This window comes from Heptranchias perlo, chromosome 24 (genome assembly GCF_035084215.1).
Source record: "Heptranchias perlo isolate sHepPer1 chromosome 24, sHepPer1.hap1, whole genome shotgun sequence".
Taxonomy (NCBI): Eukaryota; Metazoa; Chordata; class Chondrichthyes; order Hexanchiformes; family Hexanchidae; genus Heptranchias; species Heptranchias perlo.
The window spans coordinates 12,034,993-12,048,967 of record NC_090348.1 but is presented as its reverse complement, the minus strand read 5'-3'; the positions used below and the strand labels follow the sequence as shown (position 1 = coordinate 12,048,967).

The following is a 13,975-nucleotide window of genomic DNA, read 5'->3' as shown; positions in this document are numbered from 1 at the left end:
ATGCAGGTGCATGGTATGTTGATGGTGCTGGTGACCTCCTCTGCCACCTCGAGCCAGGTCTTCTTGGTGGCAGAGGCAGGCCGCTTCCTCCCGTCCGCAGGGTGGAAGATCTCTCTCCTCCTCCTCACCCCATCCATTAAGACCTGGAGTGAGGCATCATTGAACCTGGGAGCAGCCTTTCCCCTGGGCTCCATGCTATAATTTTTCCTATTTTCTGCAGCATCAGTCAGTGGAGGACTGCCCCTTTAAATAAGGCTCCTCCAGTTGACAGCCAACGATGTCGGTGTGCAGTCCGCCCGCTGCGCAGCTTTCCAGCACGAAACCCGGAAGCCAAGGTAAGTGCCTTCAATTAGGCTGCGATCGCGTGCGGAGCTCCCCGAATTCACTGGGCACGTTACCCCCCGCTGCCAACCCGCCTCCCTCCTAATATCGAGCCCGATGTTTCCATTTGCAGGGGAGACCAGAACTAGGGGCCATAAATATAAGATAGTCACTAATAAATCCAATAGGGAATTGAGAAACTTCTTTACCCAGAGAGTGGTTAGAATGTGGAACTCGTTACCACAAGGAGCAGTTAAGGCGACTAGCATAGATGCATTTAAGGGGAAGCTGGATGAATACATGAGGGAGAAAGGAATAGAAGGATATGCTGAAAGGGTTGGATGAAGTAGGGAGGGAGGAGGCTCATGTGGAGCGTATGCACCGGCATGGACCTATTGGGCCGAATGGCCTTTTTCTTTGCTGTATATTCGATGTAATTTTATGTAACACCTCTATTACATCTCTCCTTAACCTTCTCTGCTGTAATGAAAACAACCCCAGCTTGTCCAGTCTCTCCATGTAATTGAAGTCCCGCATCCCTGGTACCATTCTAGTAAATCTCCACTTCACTCTCACTAAGGCCTTTACATCCTTGCTAAAGTGTGTTGGCCAGAATTAGACACAATACTCCAGCTGGGGCCTAACCAGTGTTTTATAAAGGTTTAGCATAACTTCCTTTTTTTTTGTACTCTATGCCTCTGTTTATAAAGCCAAGGATCCCATATGCTTTTTTAACAGCCTTCTTAACTTGTCCTGCCACCTTCAAAGATTTGTGTACCTACACCCCAGGGGTCTCTGTTCCTGCGCCCTCTTTAAAATTGTACCATTTAATTTATATTGCTTCTCCTCATTTTTCCTTCCAAAAAAGTCACCCAGTCCAGAGATGGGATGCATCCTAGGTTGCTGAGGGAAGGAAGGGTGGAGATATTGAGGCTTTGGCCATAATCTTCCAATCCTCCTTAGATATAGGAGAGGAGCTGGGATTGTTCTCCTTAGAGCAGAGAAGGTTATGGGGAGATTTAATAGAGGTGTTTAAAATTATGAGGGGTTTTGATACAGTAAATGGGGAGAAACTGTTTCGACTGGCAGGAGGGTTGGTAACCAGAGGACACAAATTTAAGATTATTGGCAAAAAATCCAGGGGGGAAATGACAAAATTTTTTTTATATGCAGTGAGTTGTTATGATCTGGAATGCACTTCCTGACAGAGTGGTGGAAACAGATTCAATAGTAACTTTCAAAAGGGAATTGGATATATACTTGAAAAGGAAAGATTTGCAGGGTTATGGGGAAAGACCAGTGGAGTGGGAATAATAGGATAGCCCTTTCAAAGAACTGACACAGACCTGATGGGCCAAATGTAAGGAATCTTACAACACCAGGTTATAGTCCAACAATTTTATTTTAAAATCACAAGCTTTCGGAGATTATCTCCTTCGTCAGGTGGGTAGTGAATGAGAGGTTCTCAAATCGCATATCTTATATTAGGCTGGGACACCATCACACCAATCAGAGGTGTCGTTGGTGTTCAGACAGGTTAGCCACGGAAAACAGTAGGTCCCAGTATGCTGAATACACAATGGGTCAAATTACACAGACAGAGAGAAAGAGACCCGAAAGGCAGAGAGAGAGAGAGAGAGAGAGAGAATTTCCAGTTGTATTAAAAACAGATAACTTTTTTTCCTTGCTGGTGGGGTTACGTGTAGCGTGACATGAGCCCAAGATCCCGGTTGAGGCCGTCCTCATGGGTGCGGAACTTGGCTATCAATTTCTGCTCGACGATTTTGCGTTGTCGTGTGTCTCGAAGGCCGCCTTGGAGAACGCTTACCCGAAGATCGGTGGCTGAATGTCCTTGACTGCTAAAGTGTTCCCCGACTGGGAGGGAACCCTCCTGTCTGGCGATTGTTGCGCGGTGTCCATTCATCCGTTGTCGCAGTGTCTGCATGGTCTCGCCAATGTACCATGCCCCCAGCTTCTGTCGTGACACTACAGACTTCCTACAAAAACTCAGCACCCACGGACCAGTTGAACCAGGAACACGTCTCACCACGATGGACGTCTCGGCACTCTACACCAGTATCCCCCACGATGACGGCATCGCTGCAACAGTCAGGAGCAGGAATCCTGAACCCGCTCCCCCCCCCCCCCGCATAATCCAGAAGTTGAGATCTACATACTCAAAACAGACTGAGGATTGAATCTGGAACCTTTCTGGTCTGCATGGCTCAACCACTCACTGGATACACTTGCTAAACCATTAGGGTTAGCTGCATTGAGCCCATTCATCAGTTAGAATTACACTATTCCTCGTACCTTACAAACTGATTATTGATTGGTGCCACAGAGAACGCTTAAGCCAAGCCTCCAATGTGCTGTTCTGTACCAGCCCAAGAAATCTGAATATCAAAGCAGTGATGATGCTTCATACACCATATTGAACCTAGGACCTTTTAAGTCTGCACAGCTCTGTATAATGCTATGGGGCCAAAAATAAGTTTATTTTTATAATGGCTGGAATGCCTATTTTTTTGCTGGGATTAACAAACTGCTAATGAAATTACATCAATCCTGAGGTTGCCTGGAACTAGTTTGAACCTGCATCCTCTTGTCCTACTGTTCTGCCTTAATTTAAAATAATTTTCCAAAACTACCTTTTCCATATCACTTACTATTTTCTATACCTCTAAAACTTCACCTCTTAGTTGGCCCCTTTCAAGGTTGAAAAGCCTAAGTTTCTCCAGTCTTTGCTTGTAACTCAGCCCTCTGAAACTAGAGATGAGTCTTATGGCTCTTCACTGAACCTTGGTGACAGGAATTCAATGCAGTACTCGAGGTATGACATGAGCACTGTAAGATTTGAGCATGGCTTCCTTCGATCTACACTCACTTCACAATTCAGCTTTACTGGTTGTTGCTCAACATTATTTGGACTTGCTAAGAACTCAATGGTTTTCCTCTTGCCCCAGGCTGTAATTAATTGATAACCTGCTTTCAATTAATTAATTAATTTCAATTTAACCCATTTAAGAGGTGGGAGAGGGGTTCACAAGACAAGGGGCAGCATTTTAGCACCCACTATTGGGTGCGTTCCTGGCGGGGGCCCCGAAAATTGTGAAATCCCGGAGCGGGACCGGAGCCAGCCTCGAACCCGCGCACTTCCGGGTTCCCCGCTGGCGTGCGCGCGCAGCCCCCGCTGGTGGGAATCCCACAGGCAATTAAAGCCAGCGGGGTTCCACTTGACGGTATTTATTTTGCCTGTTCAGGTCATTAACTGACCTGATTAAGGGATTATGTGCGGAGGGGTGGGATTTTAGAGCAAACTGGGACTGTTTCCCACACTGGGGGAAACACTCCGAGTTCAAATGGACCTGTTGCAGCTGTCAGCCTGTGGCAGCTGCAAAGGTCCATTTGACAGGTGTGGGGGGAGACACTCACTCATTGCAGGAGGCCACTCTATCACTTGGGACAAAGTTTGGCCTCCACCACCCTCCTCCTGACAGTCAAAGTCACCAACCTGCACACTTACCCCGGGGTCCGGAGACATGTACCTACCTTGCGGACCCCCTCAGATGTACATCTTGCGGATGGGGGCCTCGGTAGCTGCAGTCATGACCTCCTCGGAGGGCGAACAGCATCACCATCCACGCCGTCCACCTCTGACACGTGGAGCTCCACAACAGTGTGCTGTGACACATCCACCTGTACAGCAGGAGGGAGGACTACCGCAGAGAGAGATGTGTCACGGGGCACTACCCTCGCCACGGTGCACAGACCGAGGCTCAGCCTCCTGGATCTCTCTGAGCAGCAGTGCACACGGAGGCTCAGAGTCACTCGACATGTAGTCGTGGACATCTGCAGCCTCTTTCATGCCGAGCTGCTCTTGGCTGGCCCGAGCACCATCTTCTTACCTGTCGCTGTCAAAGTCACCACTGCCCTCAACAACTTCTCCGCATCCTTCCAGGGTGCCACCAGGGACATCGCCGATGTCTCTCAGTCGTCTGCGCAAAACAGCCTTGCAAATACACCTACACCCACTCTGCATTGACACAATGGGTGGCATCAGTTGTGGGTCCTCATAGTGATCCTCAGGAGAGGGCATTATTGCACAAACCAGACAAGATTTGCGAAGACATGGCAGTAGTGGTGCCAATATAATATGTAATGTGAGTTGGCCAGAAATTCAGTATAAGTAACAACCACGACAAACCCTCAAACACCCTTGTGCATCCCCTTCATGCTCACGACACGTTTGCCTTACGCTGCCTACTGCACATATGTGATGCATGCCCTGTGGCTGCAGCACAGGTGGTGGCAGGTTGAGTGAGGCTGACCGTGAAAGAGATGCATGAGAGGGTGAGTATGAGATAGAGCCATGAGATTGTATGAGGATTGGGTTGAGTGGTAGTGGCGGGATGAGTACTGGCGAGGTGAGTAAGTGCAGGTAAGATGAGGATGAGGTTTGAGTGGGTATGAGGGGTGATGTGACAGAGTAGTGTTGGCAGTGCAGAAGGAGATGTGGGGTGGGGGCGGTGATGTGGCAGACGGAGTGTAGGGGAAAGAGTACGTGTACTTACTTTGGCTGACCTACTGAGGTCGTTGGAGCGCCTCCTGCACCGTATGCAGGTGGGCGATATGATGGTTGCGCTGGTGACCTCCTCTGCCACCTCGAGCCAGGCCTTCCTGGTGGCAGAGGCAGGCCGCTTCCTTCCGCCCGCCGGTGGGAATATCTCTGTCCTCCCCCCTCCTCCTCACCCCATCTATTGAAAGCTGGAGTGATGCATCATTAGACTGGGAGCAGCCTTCCCCCTGGGCTGCTCCATGCTGTAATTTTTTCTGTTTGTTGCAGCATCTGTCAGTGGAGGACTGCCCCTTTAAATAGAGCTCCTCCAGCTGACAGATCTTACTGCGCATGCGCAGCCTGCCCGACGCGCAGATCAGCAGTGGGGAACCCGGAAGACCAGGTAAGTGAATCCAATTAGTGGATTGTATGCTACGATCGCGCGGGGAGCTGACTGATTTCGCCGGGCGCGTTACCCACGCGCCCGATAGCCCCCCCGCCAAGAACCCGCAGCCCTGCTAACATCGGGCCCAAGATGTTTCAACCCTGAGTACTGAAGTATCTGCCAGCAGTGTTATGGAATACCACTTGTGATAGTTAAATAAATTAATGCCTTTTGGATGAGACGGTAAACCAAGGCCCTATTTGCCTGTTCAGGTGGACGTTAAAGTTTCCATAGCACTATTTGAAAAAGAGCAGCGAGCTCTCCCAATGTCCTGGCCAACATTCTTCCCTCAGTCAACACCAGATGAAATGGTCATGCATTCATTCACTGGGACCTTGCTTTGTGCTATTTGGCTGCTGATTTACCAGCTTTACAACAGTGACTGCACCTCCAAAAGTAATTAATTGGATGTTGTCACAAGTTTTCTCTTGGGTACAATGCTGTTGATCACTCCATTAAGCGGTCTGAGCATCTTCTGTTTAGGACAGTGCCTGTACTGCCCAATATATCTAATCATATGATCGCGTAACCCAGGAGTATAACAGTACAACTGAACTGGATGTTGTGACCTTCACTCGTGCCCTTGCGTGCGCTTTTCTGTTTTTTTCAAAGGTGGACTGAAACACTTGGTGAGATAAGCTGCTTTATTTCATTGACAGAAAGTGAACATACAGCAAGCTCAACTTAACTCAATTTCACTTCTGTCCTTAAAAAGTGGAAAAATATAATAAAGCACGCGCTCTCTCCCTTCTACATACGAACATACAACTTAAGAGCAGGAGTAGACCATTCGGCCCCTTGAGCCTGCGTTGCCATTTGATAAGATCATGGCTGATCTGATTGTGACCTCAACCCTACTTTCCCATCTACCTACTATAACCTTTGAATCCCTTGTTAATCAGGAATCTATCTGACTCAGCTTTAAAAATATTCAATGATCCTGCCTCCACCACTCTCTGGGGAAGGGAGTTCCACAGACTCACGACCCTCTGAGGGAAAAAATTTCTCCTCATCTCCGTCTTAAATGGGAGACCCCTTATTTCTAAATTGTGGGCTGACTTGTCTTTGGCATTGCTTTTCTTCCTGGTTAATGTCTTAACTGCAAAACCTGACCTGCATTTTTAGCTACCAGTTCTGGGCCAAGGAGTGTGTCTGTCAGTTCTTTGTTCAAAACCTGACTAACCCCAACCATGGGTTTTTCCTTTTCTGTTAATTCTGACTTGAGGGAGCAGATAGCTGGTGTCTAATACGTTCTCATCAGGGATTCACCAGCAGGACTGTCGACCCAACCAACTACCCGCTCTCCCAGGAGTATATCATCTGCTGACACCCAATGCTTTGCCCACATGAATAGAATTGTCCTCGCCACAGTGGTTGTGAATGTTTATTGGCCATCTGAGACAAGATGATGAATTGCTTAATATCCCTGGTCATCTTGGCTAATGGGCCTCAGTTTGAAATGGACTGTGAGTTGAGATATTCCCCAAACGGGCTCATCTGGCTTTAACGCACATCGTCAGTGCCTTGCAGCCTGTGACCTTTCATTTTAAACCTGTGTGAGTTCATTTTGTTTTTAAGAAAACAACACTTAAGCATAATTCAATCCCAAAATCTTTTCCTTGAAGGGGGAAAAAAAAATCAAAATCCCAAAATGTGACAGATGTGAAGGACTTTGGGATGTCTTGGGAATGTGATAAGGTGCCATATAAATGCAGGTTCTTTGGTCTGGTAGAGATAATTGGCTTACCATTAGACAGCAAGAGGCCAGGATTTATCCTGAGCTGTAATCGGTAGAGCCCTTTTCAGGGATGTGCACTGTTTGTCTTGTGTGCTGTCACTATAAATTGCAACAATCATTTTAGCGAAATTCTCTCTTTTCCGTGTAGAAAGTTTTGACTGAATCAGCAAATTGAGTTTGTCTCTGACCTGACCCAACAATCATCATAATGAGAAAAACAAGGCAGCGAAGCACACGCAGAACGATAATCAGTGCTGCTGAAGAGCTGTGCCGTTGAGAAATGTTTACATGGGTTCACCACCCCATAAACATGATGCACAGTAATTGCACAGAAGTGCCACAGTATTTGATGCAGCACATTTGCATGAAATTCCACCAAAGGTTTGAGGCTAAAGATTGCCTGTGGATTATCACCGATTATCCACAGTCAGCAATACTATTTGGCGAGGAAGAGTTCACTTCTGCGTTTTATTCAGTAGTTTTATTTGAAATAAATGATCTTTCAAACTTTTTTTTTGCGGTGAATTTTGACCATGACTGTTAACAAATTGCTAATTATCTAGAAAGTTCAAGCATTTTAAACAAAATGAAGCAGTCCCAGCAGTCATAACAGAAACAGGTTGAAGTAGAAGACCATTTTGTACACAGGTGCACTTTCAGCTGTTGCAGGCAAAGTCATGGTATACAGATCATTAGTATTGGTCACGTACGGTCTATACGGCATTGAGCAATGTATGATAATGATACTGTTAGAAATGTAGACTTGTGTTCCCCATCTTGCTGCGAACTATTATTTAAAACCTGTTCAATTTTACGTGGAAAGGACAGGGGAATGGGATTAGAGCAGGTAACTCTGGTTGAAGAACTAGCATCGGAACAGGTGCAGTGGGTTGAATGGCTACCTTCTGTGCTGTAATTTCGATGATTTTATTCCAGCCTACTTTGCTAAATATCCTTTTAGTTTGAGGCTCTAGCTGATTTGAGTTGCACATGAGCTGAGGCTTTGTAATGGTAAGTCCTTCTGTAAACAGGCCTGTGCACATAGCTTCTGTGGTTTATTTCTGATTTATGTTAACAGGCCTGTGTTGCTGTGGTACACACTCGGTTTTTTTCAATGTCACTTTCTTCAGTGCTGTAAACGGACGGGTCAAAATTGATCTGATGGCGTCTGAGAACCAGACTAGTCAAAAGGCCAAAGTTCAATCCAATGGGCAGTTTCAAGAATGCTTTATTACCATCTATACCCTAGTTAGAGGATTAAAATGTAATGGTTTGCTCAGCCTGTTATAAAACGTCTGTTCTAACTGGTCTGTAATAGGATATTTTTACATACTTTGTTAAAATAATAGTGTGAAGCAGAGATTGAGACAGAAAGCATAAAAATGTTCTCTTACCGTCACTCTACCCAAATGGATATTTCAGCAATGCTGCTGTAACTATCTTTGTCAGAGAGAAGGGGAAGGACTCTGATCCACAACCTTTTTGGTGCCAGGAAATTCAGACCTGGAGTCCCAACAGTCAGGACTGTGTTGTGGTCCTGCCAGTCAAAGCTTTTGGTGACTGTTTTGAATGTAGGTACTCTGTCTATTGGCAAAACATGGGTATTGCCGTACTTTTTCTTCTGACGAATCATGCCAGTCTGATTTTTCTTTGTCCCTCCCCTTCACCTTTTGTTATTTCACAGACTGCATGGCTCCTGAAGGCTGTCACCTGTATTGACCTCACCACACTGAATGGTGATGACACACCTTCAAATGTCCACAGACTCTGCTACAAAGCCAAACACCCCATCAGGGAAGACCTGCTGAAGTGTCTGAACATGAGCGATAAAGGTAGCTGGATTCAAACAATGTTGAATGCTTTCTGCTGGTACTGTTTATTTTAAAATAATTAAGAAGCCTGTGACCTGTGACCTTTGGGGCCAAAACATTGGATGGAGGTGGCCATTTCCAGCCCTGTACAGTCCTACATTCCTAAGGAAATTGGGACATGAGGTGGGGAGGTGGCATGGGGGTTAGTTTTTATGTCTAGTGATGCATCATAAGTAGCCATGGTCACCTAGTGTTTAGAAGTCAGAGAGGAATTTCCTGGAGCTTTTCCTGAAATTGGCCACTGGCTTTTATTGCCTTTCCCCAGGAGTCATTGTTACTAATGGTTGGACATGGTGCATGAGATTGCACCTTCTGATAGGCTGATCCTACCCTCTTCAATCCCCTGCCTGTTCCCCAATCCCTGCATCCTTTTACGCATGTTTGTGTCAAATAGTGGTAAACAGTTGTTGTTCAGACTGGAAGGGAGTATACAGTAGTGTCCCCCAGGGGTTGGTATTAGGACCACTGCTCTTCTTGATATATAATAATGACCCGGACTTGGGTATACAGGGCATAATTTCAAAGTTTGTAGATGACCTGAAACTCAGAAATGTATTGAACTGTGAGGAGGATAGTAACAGACTTCAGGAGGATATAGGCAGACTGGTCAAATGAGCAGACACATGGAAGATGTAATTTAACGCAGAGAAGTGTGAAGTGATGCATTTTGGTCGGAAGGATGAGAGGCAATATAAACTAAATGGTACAATTTTAAAGGAACAGAGAGACCTGGAGGTGCATGTACACAAATCTTTGAAGGTGGCAGGACAAGTTGAGAAGGCTGTTTAAAAAAAGCTTACGGGATCCTTGGCTTTATAAACAGAGGCATAGGTATAAAAGCAAGGAAGTTATGCTAAACCTTTATAAATCACTGGTTAGGTCCCAGCTGAAGTATTGTGTCCAATTCTGGGCGCCACACTTTAGGAAGGATGTCAAGACCTTAGAGAGGGTGCAGAGGAGATTTATTAGAATGGTACCGGGGATGCAGAACTTCATTTATGTGGAGAGACTGGAGAAGCTGGGGTTGTTCTCCTTAGAGCAGAGATGGTTAAGGGGAGATTTAGCAGAGTTGTTCAAAATCATGAAGGGTTTTGATAGGGTAAATAAGGAGAAACTGTTTCCAGTGGCAGAAGGGTCGATAACCAGAGGACACAGATTTAAGTTGGCAAAAGAACCAGAGGCAAGATGAGGAGAAATTTTTTTATGCTGCAAGTTATGATCTGGAACGCACTGCCTGAATGGGTGGTGGAAGCAGATTCAATAGTCATTTTCAAAAGGGAATTGGATAAATATTTGAAGGGGAATAATTGTCAGGCTACGGGGAAAGGTCAGGGGAGTAGGACTAACTGGATAGCTTTTTCAAAGAGCCGGCACAGGCACGATGGGTCAAAGGCCGCCACCTGTGCTGTATCATTCTATGATTCTAAGCTCTGTGTAAGCAATCCCTGATCGTCAAAAGTAATCAAACCAAGCTCCACAATATCACCTATCCTTACATCGCCACCATTTCAACCTCCCCCCGCCCCCCAACCTGTGGCCCCAACAGCAAAGGAACAGATATGTATTAGGAAAAGATGTGGGGACTTTATGAAACTGGAGCTCTTATTGCAGTGAAGAGCAAGCTTTCTTTTTTCACTGACTGCGTAGGGGGACACATATAAATTTGAAGTCCATGTTCCTGCTATTCTGTATAGATCTCGAGTCACTGACGCTAACAGATCTCAGTGTTTTGATTTAGGATTTATCCAATTAGTGAGGCAACAGAGCAAAGAACAGCCTTTGCAAGCATCCAGTCCCATGAAATTCAAACAGCGAGCAAGAAATACAATTATGAACAGGACTGAGTTGCCTGGGCATTGAGGGCTGGATTGTCAGGGTACATGGCCCATAGACTGCAATGTGCTCTATTATATGTGTATCTTTGGCAAAGTATTTGAGATTAAAATAACGTGAAGAATTCATAGAGCACTTCTGTTTTAACAGAACGTGTTAATGTCCTAGCTGTGGTGTATGAGGGTACTGTTGGGTTTATTTTCATGGTATATGTAGTTTACTCATGCATAATCCTGTTTAAAGTATTAAAGAATGTATAGGTGATCTGTGCTATTTTTTGTAGGTATTACTACTGGTGCAGTGTGTGTTTACCCATCTCGGGTAGCTGATGCAGTGCAAACATTGAAGGCTATACAGTGCAATATCCCTGTTGCCTCGGGTATGAAAGTAAATTGAAACCTTTTTTTGAAATTACAGTGAAATATGTTTAACTTTTAAAAAAATGTTCAGTAAATATTATTTAGGCAATGATTCTTATGCAAATGATTCTTATGCAAACCTAGATTTTCCGATTGGTGTTATTTGAAATGGGCCACTGCTAGTGTGAAAATAATGCCAATTACAAAATTTCGGCTAGTACATTCTGCTGTTATCACTAAGTCATGCTCGGCTTACTCTCCTACATTCACGTTGTCAAAATTGGTTTCATCCTCCTCTGCAGCAATTTCCGCCTCTACCCATTTCACTTCCCTCCTGCTGCTGAAACCCTAATCTAGCCCTTCGTTAACTCAGGGCTTGAATTATCCAATACCCCGCTGTCTGGCCTCCCTGCAACGACCCTCCACAAGTGTCAACTCATCCAAACATGCTGAGCTCACGTTCTTCCCTGCAGTAAGTTCCACATTCCCATTGCCCCGTCCCTCGTCCTCTAGCTTCATCCACCGCAGCATGTTAATTTCAAAACGTGCGCTTGATTTCATATTACCCCCTGGATTCACCCCATTCCTACCAGAGTGATCTCCTCCTGCATGCATCCCTCCTCTAACACTGGACTTCTCCTTGTCCCCTGCTCCACCATTGGCACCCTCTCAGCTATGGCCTTGTCCTCTGGAATTCTCTACCTAGTTCCCAACTATTTTCGGAAACACTTCTCTTTGACCGTGCCTTCGGGTCCCCAATCTGGCCTCTTTGTGCCCCGTCCTTCTCCCATACTCGATTTCCATGGATTCCCTTTCTTCATTACAAAGTACTCTGAGATGTGTTCTTGCATGAGAGGAGCACTATAGAACTGCAACTTGCTTCTTTGTCTCAATCCAGCTTCTGTTATGACAATGATTTTTTTATATGTAATCAGTGGCAACTGGTTTTCCGGCTGGACAGACGCCACTGACGGTACGTTTGCAGGAGATAACAATGGCTATTGGTGATGGCGCCACAGAAATTGATATTGTAATCAACAGAACTTTAGCGCTGAAAGGCCAGTGGGAAGGTAAGGGCTGTTTGCTCTATTATATGCAAATAACAACTATTTAGATGGTGCTTATGTTTTGTTTAAAAATAAATTGAAATTTGTACTGTTGTGACTACCTGCCTGCATTCTCTTCTGAGCCAAACTCTATAAAAGGAGCTGGTTCTATTGTGTCCATTATATAAAATGCCGTTACCGTTGAGGCCAGGTCCTATGTTAAACGGATAGAGGGTGTTTTTCGAGGCTCCACTCCTGGCACAGAGCCTTTCTACTGGTGACCGTGCATCAGAAAATTGGGACTACCACACTCGCCACAATATTTTCCCTGTAATTTCATCGTTCTGATCCAACTGGGACATTGGTCGGAGCGAAGGGAAGGTACTTTCCCAGAAGCAGGAAGGAAAAAATTGAGGGTGAATTGTCTCGCGTTAATTTATGCCCCATTTGTAGATAATACAAATGTCCTGTTGGATACTTCATTGTCTCTATTACTAGGTTAATTCTCAGATCTGCAGGAAAGGGTTTCATGCTTGGCATTTACCTTTCAACTTGGAAGTATATTTTCATTGGTTACGGTAGTGTAGTGGTTAGGTTACTTCATTGGTAATCCAGAGACCTGGACAAATAATCCAGGGAACATGAGTTCAAATCCCACCATGGCAGTTTGAGAATTTGAATTCAGTTTTAAAAAAAAAACTGCTATCAGTAAAAGTGACCATGAAGCTGTCGGATTGTCATTAAAAACCCAACTGGTTCACTAATGTCTTTTAGGGAAGGAAACCTGCCGTCCTTACACAGTCTGGTCTATATGTGACTCTAGTCCCACACCAACTTGGTTGACTCCTAACTGCCCTCTGAAGTGGTGTAGCAAGCCTCTCGGTTGTATCAAACCGTTACAAAAGTTAGTATTGTGGGAGTACCCTCACCACACGCACTGCAGCAGTTCATGAAGAAGCACATCAAAGAGAGAGAGTGAGAGCACCATATCAGGGATAGCACATTGAGGAAAGTGGGAGCAGCATATCAGGTATAGCACATGGTCATACTTGTACATTGCAATTTGAAGCTTAAAGCTCTTAACATGTATGGTGTTTCTAGAGCTGTATAAGGAGATCCAACAATGTCGTGATGCCTGTGGAGAGGTCCATATGAAGACCATACTAGGAACGGGAGAATTGGGATCATTGACAAACGTCTACAAGGCTAGTCTTGTAGCGATGATGGCAGGTAACTTTGAATTTTGTCTGTTGGAGTCTTACAAAGGTTTACATAAAGTTCAGTGTCATTTTGACTCAGTTGGTAGCACTCTGGCCTTTGAGTGTGAAAGTGGTGGGTTCAAGCCCACTAATCGAGATTGACACTCCAGTACAGTACAGAGGGAGTGCTGCATTGGCAAGATGTCAATCTTCGGCCGAGAGTTCAACTTAGGCCCTGTCTGTCTATTCTGGTGGTTCAGATGAGCATTAAAGATCCCACGGGTTTAACCAGGAATGAGCAAAGCTTTGTCCTGACCAATATCTCTCCTTCAACTAACTGTGCCAAAAACAGATTATTGGTGTTTGTGTGATCCTGCTGTGTGCAAGTTGGATATATTGCACTTTATTGTTTGTGTAGCACTTGAAGACCTTTCTGACAGATGTAATAAGGTGCTACATAAGTACACATTTTTCTATTTTTGTTACAATTTCACTTTTATGTTTGGACAAAATTGGTCCAAGACCACACCCTTTAAAAAGAAAAATGCAGTGCATTGATATGCCGATGCACTGTCACAAATTATCAAAACATAGGATCACGACTG

General features: G+C 45.1%; 2 protein-coding genes across 3 annotated transcripts in view; both read left to right on the top strand.

The window, feature by feature from the left end:
• The window catches only part of LOC137341568 (microsomal glutathione S-transferase 1-like), a 248,054-nt gene that overhangs the window by 139,281 nt on the left and 94,798 nt on the right, over window positions 1-13,975 (top strand). The window lies entirely within an intron of this gene.
• dera (deoxyribose-phosphate aldolase (putative)) overlaps window positions 1-13,975 on the top strand; it is a 37,061-nt gene that overhangs the window by 6,896 nt on the left and 16,190 nt on the right. The window contains exons 3-7 of one of the 2 annotated variants that reach the window (XM_068004755.1): window positions 221-335; window positions 8,747-8,894; window positions 11,050-11,145; window positions 12,061-12,195; window positions 13,273-13,401. In XM_068004755.1, the coding sequence (XP_067860856.1) occupies window positions 221-335; window positions 8,747-8,894; window positions 11,050-11,145; window positions 12,061-12,195; window positions 13,273-13,401 (623 nt within the window). The remainder of the gene's footprint in view (window positions 1-220; window positions 336-8,746; window positions 8,895-11,049; window positions 11,146-12,060; window positions 12,196-13,272; window positions 13,402-13,975) is intronic. The other variant, XM_068004756.1, reaches the window with a different exon arrangement.